Source organism: Magallana gigas, chromosome 2, assembly GCF_963853765.1.
Source record: "Magallana gigas chromosome 2, xbMagGiga1.1, whole genome shotgun sequence".
Classification (NCBI taxonomy): Eukaryota; Metazoa; Mollusca; class Bivalvia; order Ostreida; family Ostreidae; genus Magallana; species Magallana gigas.
The window spans coordinates 58,633,576-58,651,208 of record NC_088854.1 but is presented as its reverse complement, the minus strand read 5'-3'; the positions used below and the strand labels follow the sequence as shown (position 1 = coordinate 58,651,208).

The following is a 17,633-nucleotide window of genomic DNA, read 5'->3' as shown; positions in this document are numbered from 1 at the left end:
ATTTTAATTATCAATACGGTTATCAGACTATTCGGCTACCCCCCCCCCCTTCCAATCCTTAATCATTCTTTTTTTCAGCTTTTCATACGATCCCCATACTATCCATGCGCAGATCAAGACATTTTCCCCGGGGTGTTTTTGTTGTTGTTGTTTTTGTTGTTGTTTTGGGGTTTTTTTTTCTGAAGTTTACTAAGTGAATTGAATTTTTTTTAATCAACCCTAAACATCTGCGCATGCTCTGTTGGGATGATAAACATACTAGTGCTTCATTTAAGTTTTAAAATGAATTTAAAACTATCTTTAACAATTTAAATTGTTAAATGTATTATTATAATTATTTTAATACGCTTTTAAATATGAGTGAATCATTTTTACTCGACCAAGATCTATCGGTTATATGTATTTTGAGAAATAAACAAACTAGTGTAAGAAGAATACAATAATATCATACAGGTACTACAGTTGTATCTAGGGAAAGGGCAAAAAAAAATCAAAAACAGTCGGTTGAAGGGAAATAACGCAAGTATTTCAGAATATTAACACAAACACATTTAACGTTTTTAAGAGTGTTTTAGTTTTATTAAATCCTTTTATGGTGTTTAATTTTAAACTAAATCCAGCTGACAACACACAGACTTTATTTAGACGCTAGTGATTCCTGGGTCATGGTGATTCAGTGTTTATTTGTTGGAAACAATAACTCCAATAGTTTGTCATTATGGTGATCCTTATATATTATCCTCGGATAAAAACCATCAAAGAATCTACCATAGACAAAGACATGTACAATCATTATATTTGATTTCAAAACTGACAAATGAACGGCACTTTGTTATTAATATTCAGATTTACGTTTCCTATATGGTCAAGATCATGTATTTAAGTCTTGAGTGTCCTTTTTAGATTGATTTAATATAAATAAATGATAATATTTCCCCGTACTTATCGATTTATAAGTAAATTATGTGGAAAATGAAACATTTTCTTGACTTTCCAATTAAAAGTTATTTAATCTAGATATCTATGTTTAATTAAATATATTCTTAAAGAGGAGAAAAAAATCTTATTAAACATTATTTTGAAAGACGATAGGCATTCTGGATATATTTCATTCGTACCGAATGTTCTCCTTATTTTACTGGAAATGAATCGTTGATATGCAGGCTTCGTTTTTTTACAAGATCTGTCCTAAAGACCGAAATATTCCTTCGTCAATTAGAACTATTTTAACAAGATCTTGGACTTTCGGTTGGTCGTAGCTATCAATTTCTTGCGTCAAAACAAGTTAAAATGACGCGGTTTCAAGCGAAATATGCACTGATTGCGTAGTCTTAGCTCAAAAGCCAGACAAATCTTGTTGATTTCAAAGAGCCATGACTGAGTGGCTAGCAATGATATATACAGTTTCTACGTCACATTGCTGTTTGACACAACTACCCAAAGTCCAACACTGATCGCTGGGGAACTAACAGTAGAAAAAATGAAAAATTGACCACCACGAATTTTAATGATTTTACAGAGTTTGATTTAAGAAATGAAGATAATAATTTTTCTATTGATCGACGTATCAAAGAAAAAATAGACCGAAAAAGTTTTCCGGTCAATTTTTTCTTTGATACGTCGATCAATAGAAAAATTATTATCTTCATTTCTTATCATTTAATAAAACATTTTCAAATTAAAAAATGTGAAGTGTCATTGATCAAAAATGTGAATAATGTTAATGAAGCAGCGCGTATGAATACAAAACAACAACAGCAACAATATTCAAAATGGATTCGCCTTCAGCTGATGCAGAGCTATTGAGCTGAATTTAATGGATTAAACACAAATAGTGAGTTAAAATCTGAACCGGCTGAATTGAAAACGAAAGGAAAATACATGCGATAGCTTGTGATATTATTCACTGTGCAGAAAAACTCGTAATAAAACTAGTTTTCATGTGAGATCGCTGGAATATGCAACTGGACATAACCATCCAAGGAGAGGCGATCGTGGACGAAAATAGCTGATATGTCGACAAAGAATAGTATGTATAAGCGACTTTTGTAAATGTTGTGGTGACTAGAAAACCAGTGATGTACTTAAATGGTATATCTGCCGCTTGGAATGCGCTGAAGGAGTTGATGCATTGCTCATAGCTTTTCTTTACGACGCTTATTCTGATGACCGATCATGTACGTGTGTAAATTTAAAACTTATCGTTACCAAATTTGAACAGCAGTGTTACCGTGAAAGTGTATAGGCCTATATGTTCGTTATAATATTCCTGGAAAATGAACAGCCAGCCTCGCTGCAAATGTTGATTGATCTCAAGCAGACGAAATCGTGTGAAGACGCTTAATTTTCTATTTCTTGAATCAAATAATGTGTTTTGTTTATTTTTGAAGGTTTAACTTTCAAGTTTTTATGTTTATAAAGTTGTATTTTGTTTGCTGACAATAAAACAGACACAACTTTACATTTTGTTGACAGTGTTTCTCTTGGAAATTCCCGTTCTATAAATAGTGTTAGATCAGAACAGTTGAGAAAAGTAGATCCGGCAAAAATTTTATTGATGCAGGTATCAAAGAAATTTTTCAACCAATAGGAAGCGCCGATATCTCACCAAACGAATAAATAGGCCTATTAAATGATTTTCAATATAATAATATAATTTCAGTATACATATGCTTCTCGTCTTTGGAAATCTGACGTTCTAATAAACAGCGATCATTCATGTGCATAAACTTACTGGTATCTGGAGCAATCTTGCATATATAAATCTAAAATTGTACAAAGTTTTTATTATTCAAGTTTAATGTAGTAACCATGAAGATTTTAAGACTAACTTTGCTAGTTGATATCTTCGGTGAACACGTTAGCTCTCAATAACCCCTCCCTTTAAAATTGCGTACCCTACCACCTTAACTTACACAAAGAGCTACAATGTGCAAACGCATGATATCCCTCTGCTAAGAGAGATAACTCTCACTTGGAGAAGATACTTTAGATAGTCTTACCCGTAGCCTGCATGTGGTCTTGGCAAGAATTTTAATCGTTTATATCTTTATTTCCTTCAGGAAAAGTTCTTTTAATAATGATATAGATGTTCAAAAAAATACATGTATCAAATGCGAAACCTTTTGTTTTCACTTTTCTTAAGGTCAACATCTAGTAAATATACGACGCCTACAGGTTTATGAAATTCAGGATATAAATTCTTTCATTGATGCTTCATAACAGCAGCTGCGTTTAATAGTGTGTATCGGTGCTTTATTTTAGGCAAACACAATGAAATATTATGTTTTTAACTGTCTATGTAATATGAAAGAAATAAGTAACAAACTCGATGTTTTGTCTATTTTTGTCTTAGGAAATATATCTAGAATGCCTGCAGTCTCTCCAAAAACGGTATTAAACAAGCTTTTGACCTTTAAAATGATGTCCAATCGAATATAGGTATGGGGATTACGTTTCTTATGATTTAATGTAGAATGTCAGGAAACTGTTTCATTTTCTACATAATTCTTATAAAGCCATAAAGTACGGGGAAAAAGATTTTTTAACAAATTAACTATGACGTCATAAAGGTGTTGTGGGGCACTTTCATATTGTGGCGTTCTATTTATCCAAACAAACAATGAAATCAATTGTAATTTTATAATAGTTGCTTTCCCATGGTTGTCACTTAACAGCTTAGCGTAGTGGGTAAAAGGGTTCACTACAAACCTCAGTCATGACTTTGATTCCGGCTGTGGATTTTAAAATTTTTACCTTTCCTAAAAATTTTCACACGTATTTTTTGGTAAAATAATGCAAAATTTGCAAATTCTAAACCGGTGAAAGTATTTTAATTATATTGTACTTTAGGTCACATTAATATCGACAGTTGCCCCATACCACCTTGACAACATATCTCTAGAATAGTGATAGGTAATTGGCTGACCACTAAGCCACTCTGCTTGTCTCGATAGGTCTTGGTTTTTTTCCCATGCCCGGAGTTCTTGCGTCACTAGCAAACTGTGCACACATCTTCCAATAGAGTTTACACGAGTGCGATCAGAATTCCGTCATTAGAAAAAGAAAAGAAAAACACACTCATACACAAAAAATAATTAAAGAGATTATGTAATAACTAACGAACAATAATCATGAAAGTAATATAATTATTGTAATAATATAAGCAATATTCATTAGTGAAATATTGTCAACCGAAGAATGACCTATATTTTCGCGAAAAAGATTGAGAAGGCAGATGGCGTAATCTAAATACTTCACATTTATATTTCTTTGAAAAGGGTGATTTTTAAAAATAATTTTGCGTTAATTTTGTTTTCTTTCACGTATAAAATAACATTAATGTCCTAAACATTTATTATTATGTTGTATCTGCTGATGATGAATGGAACTATATTTTTCAGCGCAATTGTGTAAAGAGTACCTGACTTTAGTAATATATCTTGAGTAGATAGTAAGCACTGACTGAATATATTTAAAAATGCCTGTATGAAATTGTGTAAATAGAACGTGTAAAAGATTGAAATTAAGTAGGATGAATGTAACTTTCCCTGACAAATTTTAGTAATTTAAACCATAATTTGGGTACATGTACGTCTAAGAAATATTGCTTCATTCAGTATTTTATTACGGGTGAAATTCTATAAAAGTACAATACTATGATTAATAAAAACAATGCATGATATATTTCAAATTGAATAATGAGATGACAAATGAAGTGAATGAATAAACATGCTACTCATAATGAAAGAATTTGATTACAACTGTACAAAGTAAAAGCAGTTTAAAATAAATACTTTATTTTACACTCAAAGATAAACCCTGAATCCCAAGTTACAAATCTCTTCTCGACCATACGTCTATTTAGGCTGCATGTGGTTGTTTGCTGCTCTTTTAGGGATAAAGAAATCCCCGAGATTTTTCCTCGTGTTCGAATTTCCGGTGATTGAGGACGAAGGTTGAACATAATGGGCATTACTGGACGCTAGCCTTTGTTGGCTTACTTCGAAACGACTAGCTTTGCCGGTCTGAATGCTCTTCTCGTGGATGACATTGTCTATCACGGACTCTTGTTCGGGCGTGTTTCCATCCAGCTGTCCGTTCTCCACCCCAAGAATTTTCTCTAACCTTCTTTTCTTGTGATGTGGTAAATCACCAACCGGCAGTTGTCGCATTAAAGCCAACAACTGAGGACTGATAGAGAAATGGTCGTTTCCGGTATCAAAGACAGGTATCTTTGTGGTACTCGGAGTGTTCAGTTGGATCGGTAACGGCGTCGTCTGGTATGTTTGTTTCTGAGCTGGTAGACGTTGTGTCATTCTAGGTTCTGTGCTATGGCCTGTGTGTTGAGAAATAACAACCGCGCCATGATGAGTTGAGTGTTGTTGAAAAGGATTTGTTTTAGTTATGTCTATGTCTTTCAATCCTTTGCCGCTATTGCCATGGTTTTGAATCGCGTTTTGGCCGGGAGGACGATGTTGCGAGTTTTGTTGTAAACCTTGGTTAACATTTGTGTAATGCTGAGGAGCATTGTGATAATGAGGATAATTTCGTGAAGCAATTGGCGTGTCTGGAGGTTGCTTACGACTGAATGTGTTGATTTTGTTGTTACTAGGAACGCGCTGAGAACGCTGACCTTGATTCTGTCCTGGTTGTTGTTGGATCCTGTTATGTGAGTTATGGCGTACATTTTGTGGTGGCTTTAGTCCAACTTGTTGTCTTGTTTTAAGCGTGGTTGTTCCCGCGTTAGGCTGGCCGGTGCTTGCAACATTTTTTGACGAATTTTGACTTAATTTACTTGGATGAGTTGGTCGCACAAGACGTTGGGATGTCTTCTGGTTGTGATGCGACTGTTGCGTGCCAATGTTAAAATTTGACGATGCATGTTTTGAAACAGCAAAACCAGACCTTACCATCGGATTCTGTTTCACAGGTTTATATCCTGGATTCGCTTTATTTGAAGCTAATAAGTTTGAGGGTGTCCATTGTATAGGTTTATTAGATGTTTCCATAGCGTTTAGGGTACCGTGTGTACCACTTGATTTGGAAAGATTGGTGACAGGGTTCACATTGCTTGATGATGGCTGTGTTAATCGCTGTCCCTGGTGTTTAAAGCTTGATAGGCTTGGACTATAAATTTGATTGGAATGTTTCTTTAACTGATTAGAAAACGTTTGAGTAAGACTGTTTCCTTGCACCTCAATAGCCGGCTCTTTGTGGTAATGCCCTATCTTTCCAATCGTTTGTTGGGTGTGTTGATGATGTTGAACATTGTTATTTCGGGACTGCCAGCTTGGGGTCGTTGGCCCCTGTACTACAGAGCGGCTGGTGGGTTTCGTTGGAGCTGTTTGAATAATCATTGAAGGGTCATTTCGAACAATCTTTCCATAAGGAGGAGCAAACTTGTCTTTATTGTCAAAGTTCTGTCCGACGATGTTGTAGGCAGGGGAATTTTCGGCTGGTCTAAATGAACTCAGGGACTGCGAAGCTTGATGGACGTAATCTCCTGAGGGTGGTTTTCCAGGTGTTTGTGTTTTTCTAGAATGCGTAGTATGAAATTGTTCTTTTCGTTGATATTGTATACGTGAATTGTTTATATATTGGTAAGCAGTGGGTACTATGTCGTTCTGTTTATGATCTAAAATGGTTGAATCCATTGTCGGATTTTTCACTAACATATTTTCTCTCGTATTTTGATGCAAATGTTTATTGTTTACAAATGTGTTTTGAGATGGAGACTGGATATGTTTGTATTCGTGTTTATGAACATGATTTTGATTCCACGCACGGCGAGACGATGAAAGGTGGCCAGAAGGCATATTTACAAACCGCTGGTGTAAAGGTGTTCCAATTGTTGGTTTAATGGTAGGTTTGACTGAATGAGAGACTGTTGTTTTGGGAGAATGGGTGTGACTTCCCATGGATAATCCAGACAAAGAAAATGTAAAAGGAGTTTGTTTCCTTTGGTACAATTTAAAGTTGTTTGTTGGGTTTGGAGTCTGCTTCATTTGTTTGTTAAGGTCTATTGACTGTGTAGGTGTAGATTGTGTAGTGGGTTGCATGTTTTTTACTTGTTGTACTTGGTTAACTATCGCCTTTCCTGAATGGATTGCATCTAATGATATACTAGTTTTCTTTTCACGTTGCGTATTCTGTCCAATGAAATCGTTCTTTTCTGGAATTTCTAGAACAACTCCTCTTTTTACACTATTATCTGGTAACTTTACGGGGGCCTTTGACATTTTTATATCACTGAGTCCATGATTGATATCTTCACTGGCCGCCATAATAAAATTTGTAAGTGACAAAGGATCTATTTCTTCAAAAACTATTCCAGTATTTGACGTTTTTTGAGGTCCAATGTATGGTGTAGCACTTAGGGCTGGACCTGCTTTGTCTTTCCCAGCTTCAGCTCTTGCTAGGCTGTTTGGAGCAGCTGATATTGAACCTGAATATCCAGCTGCTATGGGCTCCACTTTCGTCGGTTGACTCTCAACGTTATTCATGAACATTGATGCAGGGCTGTTGAGAGAAAATGCAAATTTCACAAATGAAGAAGAATCTTTCATTTGGTTGTAGTTAGGTGGAGCTAAAGACAACGCGTTTCCTGTGTAATGGGATGATTTTGGTTCATAAGATCCAAACTCTTTTTTCTTATCTGCTTTTGGAAGCTGTGATTTTCCAATAGGAGTGGTTCTCATGTGGTTTGCAACATGTGTTGTAGTTGATGGCGATTTCTTTTCATTGATTTGACTGTTTTTATTGTTTTGCGGCGGGACAATAGATAATCTACTTTCAATATTTTTTGCTGGCTTCGATTCCTTGACTACTCCACTCTGGGAATTCAAGATAAGAGTTTTATATTCAGTTTTGTTGGGTTGATCGTAAGCTTTTGTTTCTGGTATGGCTTTTGCCAGATACCCAGTTTTTGAGCTTTGACCATGACTTTTAAGATGCATATGATCATAATGACTCTTCTTTTTAACGATTTCATTGGTTTGTGCTAGGTCTTGCGTACGGCCAGTGGGTAGGGGTAATATAACTATCCGCCGAACTGTGTTATATATTGGTCTTTCAGATTTAGGACCTCCTGAAATAGTTATGTTCATCAATGAAAGGCATGACAGATAACAACGATAAGTTCTTTCATGGTGTTGTTTTAATAACATCAGTCAAAATACTGAATATTTAACAAAGGCAAAATGAGTAATAACATTATTTTACAAACTGAAATAGATTCTATTTTGAATTACAATACTGTATAATTCGTATAATTATGCACACATTATTAAACTGCCTATATGATACATTTTTCTTTTTACAATCAGTTCCCATTGAATGAAAAATCTGTCCACTGTATATAAATATTGGAAATGGATATTAATAAGCTTCCACGTCCCATCTCCCATTCATCAGACATGCGACTCACAAGACCGAGGAGGATCAACAGATGTGTTTTATGGATTTGGTGTGATGTTTTCCATTGGTGAAGAACCAAATATAAACCAGATCACCGATTAATAAAAGTTTCAACACCAAGTTTAAGATTGTCGAGATGCTCTGAATCTTGAAATGATTAATGCACAAAGTAAAGCACACACAAGTGTTACAACTGTCAACATTTGCAGCATCAGTGATTAGTTGCGCGCATGCGGGATGCTGGTGACAAAATGCGTGCGCCGCTATCCTCAGTAATAGTCATGTGATTTAATACCTAATGATAAGGAGTTATCCGTAAAAGATGTATCAACGGTTCGCTTATATCCTTGCCTTTGTAGATTTTGTTGATGTGCAAGAGACCCTGCCGATCCGTCATTCTTTACAGTAATTTGAACTCCATGTGTGTTAGAAGTCCGTAGTTTGACAGGGGCTGTCTCCACGAAATTTTGGCGCTTTGGAAAACCAGACATTGATTTTCTGGCAACATATGATGGTCTTCTTACTGATCCATTCGGGCGAAAAGTTTTATGGTGGTGCTTATGCACAGACGAAGTACTTAGTGAGTTCCCAGCAAACAGTTGCGGAGAATTGTTCATTCGACCTGGGGCAAATATCCTGTTTACTACATTTGCAATATTAGGTATTTCTGGTTGGTGTGTAAAGTGTACAGGCTTTTGAAAAAATCTCCCAAGTTTTGTCATACCTATATCCTGAATGACATTTGGGTGAACAGGACCCATTAACAAAGAGCCAGGATTGGCCATATCGGCAGTGCTTGGTCCCATAAAATGATGAGCACCGGAGAGAGATCCCAAACCCCCATATAAATCTACGCGATTACCCCGTTTTTTATTGTATGAAAGAGAATGTAAAGGCGTGTCTACAAACATCTGATTTAATGGATGATGTGGACTATGGGGATGGTGGGGACCCATATTTCCGTGCATGTTTGGTGGACTGAGCAAACTTCGCCTTCGTCGGTGTGCTCGTGACATTCCTAGTGGATTTGTCAGAGAAGGTTTAGTTTTGTCACCCCAGAAAACTACTGTATTTTGCGATAAAGAAGCAGATTGTTGAGGTCTAGACAACGTACTTGGGTGGGACAAAGAAGATCTCGATTGAGGGAGTAAGTCAGATAGTCTTCGATCGCTTACTCGCCCTGTTGCAATCAGTTGTTCTCTCATTCTCCTGATTTCTAGAAGTTTCCTTAGAATAGCAGATTTATCTAAACTTGTTTTCCCAAACCTATTATTGCCAATTTCAGATTTCTGATTTGGTTGAGATATGGCAAAAGAATTGGAAGCTCTTTGATTAGGAACATTATTTCGGGGAATGGCAAAATTGGACCTTTGTGTCTGAACGTTAGGTGATGAGTTATTTGGCACGTTAATTCTAGGTGTGTTCTTGTTGGAATTTTGAACATTTGAACTTGGAGGGGGTAATTGTTGAGGAATGTGCAAAGATAGGGGTGGTAAATCAAAAGTTGGTACTTCTTTTGGTAATATCGTGTTGATGTTCTTTTGAGTTTGTGAGCTATTAATATCAAAAAAGTTAGTTGGCTTGGGTTCAGTTCCGATAACTTTAGTTTCTTGGTGCACTTGTACTGGAGTTTCATTGGGAAGGATTATTGCAATGCCCTCAAGTTTATTTTGAATAGATTTTGGCGTTGGTGTGGTTGGAACTTCCTGAATCGTGTTAAGGTCTTGGGGAAGTGATTGTTTGGGATTATTAGTATTTTGCAGTAAAGCAGTGTCGATAATAACACCCGGGAGGGAGTGTTCCATGTTGGGATTTTCAGTTAAACTATTGGAAATTGTGTTACTACCAGTATTTGTCAGGGAATCGACTTCGGCTCTAGTGTTAGTTGGCTCAGGTATCTCAAATGTATTAGTATTTGAAGCCTTCAACACAGGGACTGTATTTGAAGATTCTGGAACAGACAAAACAAAATTTGCTTGTGCCACCTGCGTTTCTGTGTTTTTGTTCAAAACATTTTCATAAGTCGGGGTTATGACATTTTCGGCCTCTGAAAATGTATTTCTGCTAACTTGCTGAAATACTGGCAGACTGTTTGGTTCGTCGAGACTTTTAACCGGATTTTGCCTTGATGTTTCAATTAGATTGCTATCTACAGAAACTGTGTCAACAGGAGTTTTGTTAACAATGTCGTTTTTGAAAAAGGTGTTTTGAGATTGTTTTTGGAAAAGTGGGGTAATGTTTGATTCTGAATTTTGCTCGGCTGGTTTGGCAATTAGATGATCTGTGACGGTTTTAATTTGATTTCCATTTTCAAAGTTTTCAGAGGGCAGCTTTTTGTATGGAGATTGGTCAAGTTTTGATTCAGAGGCAACCTTAAAAGATGTCTGCGGGATCAAATTTGTTTCTGTTGGGACATCTAATGAGAGGGTATCCGATTTCGAACTTAGAACTGATTTGATCTCACCTAACGACTTTGGGTCTGTAAGAGGTATGTAGGGGTCACTAGTTATTTCCTCATTAGCACTGAGCTCAGGGATACTTGTTTTAACGGTGTCTGAACTGCTTAAATCAGGATAAGTAGTTTTTACATTAGCTGAGATATGGTCATTGTTGACAGGGCTTGTAATAGACCCTTTGGATGTTAGGGGTGTTTCAGGTACATTGGAGACCTCAGATTGGACCACTGGTGCAGATATTAAGGGACTAGTATTAGATAGGCCGGCTTTTGCGGTCTTTTCTTTCTGTGTGTTAAATGAATTTTCAAAATTTTCTTCCTCTATTTTGTTTGATTCTTTTAGAGCAGGATCTTCGATGACTGGGGGTAAGAAAGTAGCGTGTATATGTTCGGGGGCTTCCTCTATTACATTTTCTATCTTTGCCTTTTCTATATTTGAATCTATCATTACGTTTGCATTGCTGTCACTGGTTGATATTTTTATATCATTATCCAAAGGCTCTATTTCATTTTGCTTTAGGCTATGAGATTTCTGCTTTGAGATCGCTGATATTTTTTCTTTTTTCTCTAGAACTATAGAAGGAACAGGGGCATTTATGGCCGATTTTGAATTTTCTACAACTGTTTGCTGAGAGTTCTTACTATTAGTCATGTCTTGAACTGACGATGTTTTTGGTGCAGATTTAAAATGACTTTTCGCCAGAGCTGAATCAGAAATATAAGTATCTGAAATATAATAAAAGTATTTTATTTGTGTTAACATTCATTATTTCTGCCTTGTAAAGTATACGCGATATGATACAACGTTTGTCCTATTGAATTATAATAAATATTTTTAGACAAAATAATTAAGACAGTTGCTTACCTTTACTGCTTTCAACCATAGGTAATAAGGATTTGTGCCTGCCTTTGTCGGATTTCTTTATTTTTTGTTTTATGATATCATTCTCCATCATTTGGGGATTTGCCATCTCTGCTGTTGACGAAAGTGGGATATTGCTGTGCAGAGATTTCGTTCCGACTTGATCTACAGGCATATGCTTCAATTCATAGTGCAATGGTGATTTAGTGTTTATAGGTTTACTGGGAATTTGACTGATTGCATTTTTGTATTTCCTGACCCATTTTATAAGAAGTTCTTTCGCTTTTGAAGACACTTTTAACTTTTTGCTTCCAGATCGAGACGCAAGACGCTGAATCACTAGGATGATCTTTTTTACTCGACTGGATTCATCGTGTGTCATTTCAGCAGACGTCACAGAAGGTGCCCTTGGAGGAGACGACAAGTTCGACATTCCAGTTCCAGCTGGTGATGTATGGATGGCTTTTGTTTGCAGAACACTATGAGCTTGGTCTTTTGTAATGTAAGGGACATCCTTCTCCTGGCTTGGAGATGACAGACTAAAAGATTTGGGAGGGGCGGGTGCAGAGTACGCCACTGCTGTAACAGAGGTTTCTTTTGGTTTGCTAACGACTGGGGCAGAAGCTGTATTCACACTACCCGATAAAGAGGTTTTCACGACTGCTGGAACAGGTTCTCTCGCAGTGTTTTGTCGTTCTCGAAGCTTCTTGAAATTATTTAAACGTTGTCTTAAAATACTTAGTCTTTGAAACAATGCCTGTGTTCTCATGTGAACAGGAATGTGATCAATGTTGAGTTTAAGTTCCGGTGTTATCCGGGTATCCACTGGTACATTGCTACCATCAGACATTGGTACAACCTTTACATCGCTTTTCACTTTGGTAACCACGACAACAGGAGGTGTGGGAGGGGGGTGTGAAATCTGAACTTTAACGACCGGTGGCTGGGCTTTAGGGGGAGGAATATACGGGTTGCTTATCTGGGGAGGAATTGGTTTGCTTATCACCTGATGTTGTTTCTGTACTTGTGGAGTAACTGGTTTGCTGATAACTGGAGGACTATACACAGGTGGTCTAACTGACTGGTTAGGTATAGGCCGCGGACTATACACAGGTGGTCTAACTGACTGGTTAGGTATAGGCCGCTTTGGAGCTTGTACAACTTGGATCGTTTTTGGGGCTTCCACTTTTATTGGTTTCTTTGGCGCTTTCTGAACGGACACTAACTGGCCATCAGTAATAGACGGTAGATTCTTGGTCGGTGCCTTCGTGGTCGGGGGTTTTGTGGTTGTTGACGGCTTAGCAGCGATGGTTGTGATCTTAACCCCAGGGGCCTTCTTCTTCGTTGCTACCACTTCCTTCATTATATCCTTTAAAACAGACATTGTAATCGGTTTGTTGGATTTTTTGTAAGTCCGTAGACGACTGACGAGTTTAATAAGCTGTCTCCTCGATAAGGGTAATTTTCGAAGTTTCCTTATGACTTGCTGAAGCGCTAGTCGCCGGGAGTATTCCTTCCTCGTCGCGTCGTCGTCGTCATCATCATCCTGGTCGTCGCTCTCGTTGCTGTCGGCGGACTGTCGACGACGAGTGTCTCTCTTCTGGCGTTCGTTCACGGAGACCTCTGACATGCTATCTTCACATGACGCTAGTAACATGCCTGGAAACAACAAATATACATTTATGTTTAACATTAACTTTTATTCAGAATAGACTCATGTACATTCATAATATATTCCTTTGGTTTATATACTCTGGGAATTTGATGGTTTCACTGAGGAGGCTGATTATTCGGATCAGTTGTTTTCTTTTTATTATATAATCGTTATAACGTATTTACAGAATTTCCTATTAGATCACACTCAAATCATGTTTTTTTTACAATACGAGTTTTGTTACTGCGTGAAATTCAATTACAATGATCTATTATAACTTTTGTACAATTAATTTTTTGTTGTTTATTTTAGACATCTAAGGCACGAGTTTTTGTATATTAATTATCATGATCATGACCTGTAAGTATAAAGGTTGGTTCTCTGCTTCATTGGTATTCTGTACGATAATGAAGTATGCCAGAACTTGTCAGCGCAATAAATGATTGATTGTCATTGTGGCTCTTTCTTCATTCAATTTCAAAAGGAACGTTGATCATGAAATTTTGTTTTATTGAATTAGAAAGACGATAAAAACACGATAGACAATATCTTTTTAGAAATCACAAGCTCTCTGATTATTTTTGTTTTCAATTATGTGCGGTATGAGATGTCAGTTTTTGCGTCATTATACATGTACGTGGTGAATATGTCAGGATTTTGATCTAGGATGGTGTTCGAATGATGTGACAAGTAAAGACACGGGGAACACCTAACTGACCATTTATTACCATTTATCCAGGTGTGGGTCTATTTCTTGTACATCATTAGTGAACAATACCCAGGTGTGTTATATTTTATATGTAACATTGTGTATGCAGGGTGATGGAATTCATCACCGATCAATCAAGAGATCGATATGATTGATGTGATTGATCTTGGAGGGTTGCTGCTTTAAAGGTTGTGAAAAAACAATGTTTCTGTTGTATATTTATACTTGGAGAACGCTATTGATAACTTGATTTTTACTTTTAATGAGATTGATGCAGACTTTATGCATTACATACTCAATCATGATAATAATGAGAAAAATCCCGAGGACAATCGAAACAGATCATTTAGTTTTAGAAAGAAAACATGGTATACCCCAAAGAATGGTGGCTCGGTTTTAAAATAGATCAATGGGTGAAGCAGAATGTTCAATTTCAATTTAATTAGATGCGAATTAATTATATCATCTGACATGACTTTAATGTCTTTGTATTCGCGGTTTCTCCTTTTTTCCGGCTTTATTCCTATGACGGATTCTGCACACGTACGTACAGGAATAATTCCCTGATAGAGGATTGACATGAAACCTGACAAGCTAATAATGATATGATGATAATTATTATGAGGGTCAAATTGACAAGATGTTTTCCTCTTGCGAAAGGCGGCTTGTATAACTGACATGAAGTTAACGTTACAGGAAATCCAATCAACACAGTGATATCGAAATCATAAAATGTGCTGAAATTTCAGAAAAAGGAAACAAATTTCGGCAACAAAACACCAACATAAGGCTGACCTTTAGGTGACATTCTTATGAGAATACATAATGCAGTATGATAATAAAACAAATTTGATCTTATTTCAATAAATTTAAAAATCTTATTAAGTCTAATAGCGGTATAATTGATGAATTAAATTCACCAAAAACTACCATCCGGCTGCACATATTACAATCAAACGTGTCTCTACCTGAATATCAAGTCCGCAATCTAAATTCTACGTTAATGTTCTGTCTCCAGCATTTACCGATAGACTGTCTGTGTGTCTCTCAGTATTTCAAAAAGACGTCACTTATCATCGACTTAATAACGTCACTATATGCAAAACTGGGTCTAGATTTTTTTTCAAATTTTATTCAAAATGCGAAAGAAATATCCATTAAAAGTATACGATAGAATACAAATTGATAATATGAAAGATTGTCTACAAATGTTGATATATAAAATAATTATTTTAGGCGGTCGAACTTATTCCAATCTAATCACTTAACCGAATGAAGAATACGTTTCTTTATAATCTATAAAAAAAAAAAATCTGAAAGTTTTCTTGGTGAAATCACAACTAATAAATATTTTTTTTTTTTAAATAAAAAGAGTTTTTCAACATTTAGCAATACTGTTTTGAAAATGAACTTCTGTACATATATCATAAAAATTATATGATTCCGGTTGTTATACAAGTATAAATAAAAACATTTTATTTTAGCTAAATTTCTTCTATAAATAAGTTTTTCATCGTCGTAATTCGATAAAAAATGTATATACATTGCGTTGATTTACTTCTTCAAAATAAACTAAATTTTAAAGATTTAAAATGGGTAATTTAAAAGTTAGTACTAACTGTTAAAAAAATGGAGTTATTTACTTACATGAAAAAAGACATCCCAAAGAAAACAGAAAGATAGTCCGAAACTTCATTTTGTTAAGAGCGAAAGTCGAGCGCGTCAAAATCCTAGCGTGAACGTCGCATACCTGCCGAAGAAATGATCAAAACTATATTAATATTAATAACGACATTAATTAATCCGGGACTGTCAGAAAAATGTTCCATCATTAACATTGAGTGCACGGTGACTGCTCATTTACATATTTCAATTATTCTAATGATCAGCCTGTATATCGTATTTGATAGTGGGATAAATGTCGGGTGAAGGAATGATCTTAGCTGAAAAAGACATCTTAAAAATCTATTAAAACACGGAAGTTTTACAACTCATATTTTCAGACATGTCAATTAAGATCTTTTTTCGCTAAATTTGATGATTAAAGCCTCGTGAATTGCCATACAAATCTCTATCAAGGTGTAAAACTCCTATTCCCGATTTGTCCGAATTCCTGTAATTTAATTTAGTCAGTAATGAAGACTTTGACGTTTATATGACGGCCATAATTTTGATTGGAACGGACACACTACTTAACGGTAATAATGAACTAAGCTGTAAAAATGAGCTAAATTTAGCTTTTATTTTTTTTCTTTCGAGATCTGACATGATTTCATTATTATTTCCTTAATAATTTCACATACATAATAATTAATTCGTAACTCTGAACTGTCATGGTTATTGATATTTTGTGTACTTCGTTGGTAAACCAAGCCCTCAACTGGACGAACGAGCAAGAGAGAGACAGACGGACGGACAAAGAGGAAGAGAGACAGAGGGAGAGAGACAGATTTTCGACCTACCTTTATTTTATTTGTTATTCAAAGAAATCGCAGACCTTTAGTGTAAGTAAGCAAACAACACAATTGTCAAATAAATGATATGATTTATCTCCAAAAAGACGTTGAACTTTAAAAGGAAAACAAATCTTTAAAGAATTAAGTTTACACAGTTCTACGTAAACTGAACAACACGGAAATTACTTTTATTTATATTACCCATTACATCCATAAAAAAGATGATTAACCACGGGATGAGTTCATATCTCATCTTTTTATAAGATAATGACTTAAGGTATTTGACATTTTCATCCGTATTTCGTGCGTATGAAGAAAAAAAGGTTTCAAACTGACCGCCGAGTTGAAGTCACGATCCAAGCGAACGTGAAATGCCGGGGCAGAGCTAATGAGAAAGACCTTCAAATATCAACGTAAACTCAGCATTTTGGAGTCCACTTTGAAAAAGACACAAACAATACTACCTCGGATTAGCAGTAACACTGACGGCCATCTGTTTATATAAGGCCAAGTACTTAAATATAATCACTGGGAAAGTAAAACTACTAATGGTATTCAAAAATGCATAAAACTGCATCGGTAAATACATATCATTGAACAATAGCATCTTAAATCTTAAGTCTCAAGATTTTATGATCTATTGTGAACTTGCTAGATATCCACTGTACGTGAATTTAAAAAAAAGAATGTTGAATTTTTGGATAAGATTGTTGAAAGGTAAATTAAGGATCAAAATTGCCATATATATTGTATAGCTTCTTACATAGCTTAACATATCACAACAATAATAACTTCAAAAGGGTTGAATATATGCAGAATATTTAACATGAATGTGGTCTAAGCTATATCTGGTTGACGCGTAACGTAGAAAATGTTAAGCAATCTTTTATTGATCAAGTTCAACAAAAATGGGTTTCTGATCGTAACGCATCTAGTAAGAGATTGGTTTATAATGTTTTACCAATAACACTTTTGTACCTAGAAATTACATAAACTCTGTTGTTTCTATGAACAATATTTCAACATTACTTAGATTTGGGCAAACCAACCATAAACTGCCAGTTAAGACGGGCAGATGG

At 35.8% G+C, this 17,633-nt stretch overlaps 1 protein-coding gene across 3 annotated transcripts; it reads right to left on the bottom strand.

Annotated features, from left to right (window-relative positions):
* Positions 1 to 4,606: 4,606 nt before the first annotated feature.
* On the bottom strand, positions 4,607 to 17,014 carry LOC105345015 (mucin-4). 3 transcript variants are annotated; one of them, XM_066077508.1, is made up of 5 exons: positions 16,891 to 17,014; positions 15,746 to 15,848; positions 11,739 to 13,394; positions 8,714 to 11,599; positions 4,607 to 8,089 (listed from the first exon to the last, which is right to left on the bottom strand). In XM_066077508.1, the coding sequence occupies exons 2-5, from the start codon at positions 15,792 to 15,794 to the stop codon at positions 4,860 to 4,862; spliced, it is 7,821 nt and encodes a 2,606-aa protein (XP_065933580.1). In that variant the 5' UTR covers positions 15,795 to 15,848; positions 16,891 to 17,014; the 3' UTR covers positions 4,607 to 4,859. The 3 variants fall into 3 exon arrangements, with proteins under 3 accessions (XP_065933580.1, XP_011451293.3, XP_065933579.1); XM_011452991.3 differs by lacking the exon at positions 16,891 to 17,014 and adding an exon at positions 16,561 to 16,709; XM_066077507.1 differs by lacking the exon at positions 16,891 to 17,014 and adding an exon at positions 16,164 to 16,188.
* Positions 17,015 to 17,633: the final 619 nt, after the last annotated feature.

Coding starts and splice junctions, on each gene's coding strand:
- LOC105345015 (XM_066077508.1), bottom strand. CDS start 15,794: ATGAAGTTTCGGACTATCTTTCTGTTTTCTTTGGGATGTCTTTTTTCA. Junction 13,395..15,745: donor TTTGGGATGTCTTTTTTCAT/GTAAGTAAATAA, acceptor TGTTGTTTCCAG/GCATGTTACTAGCGTCATGT. Junction 11,600..11,738: donor TATGGTTGAAAGCAGTAAAG/GTAAGCAACTGT, acceptor ATTATATTTCAG/ATACTTATATTTCTGATTCA.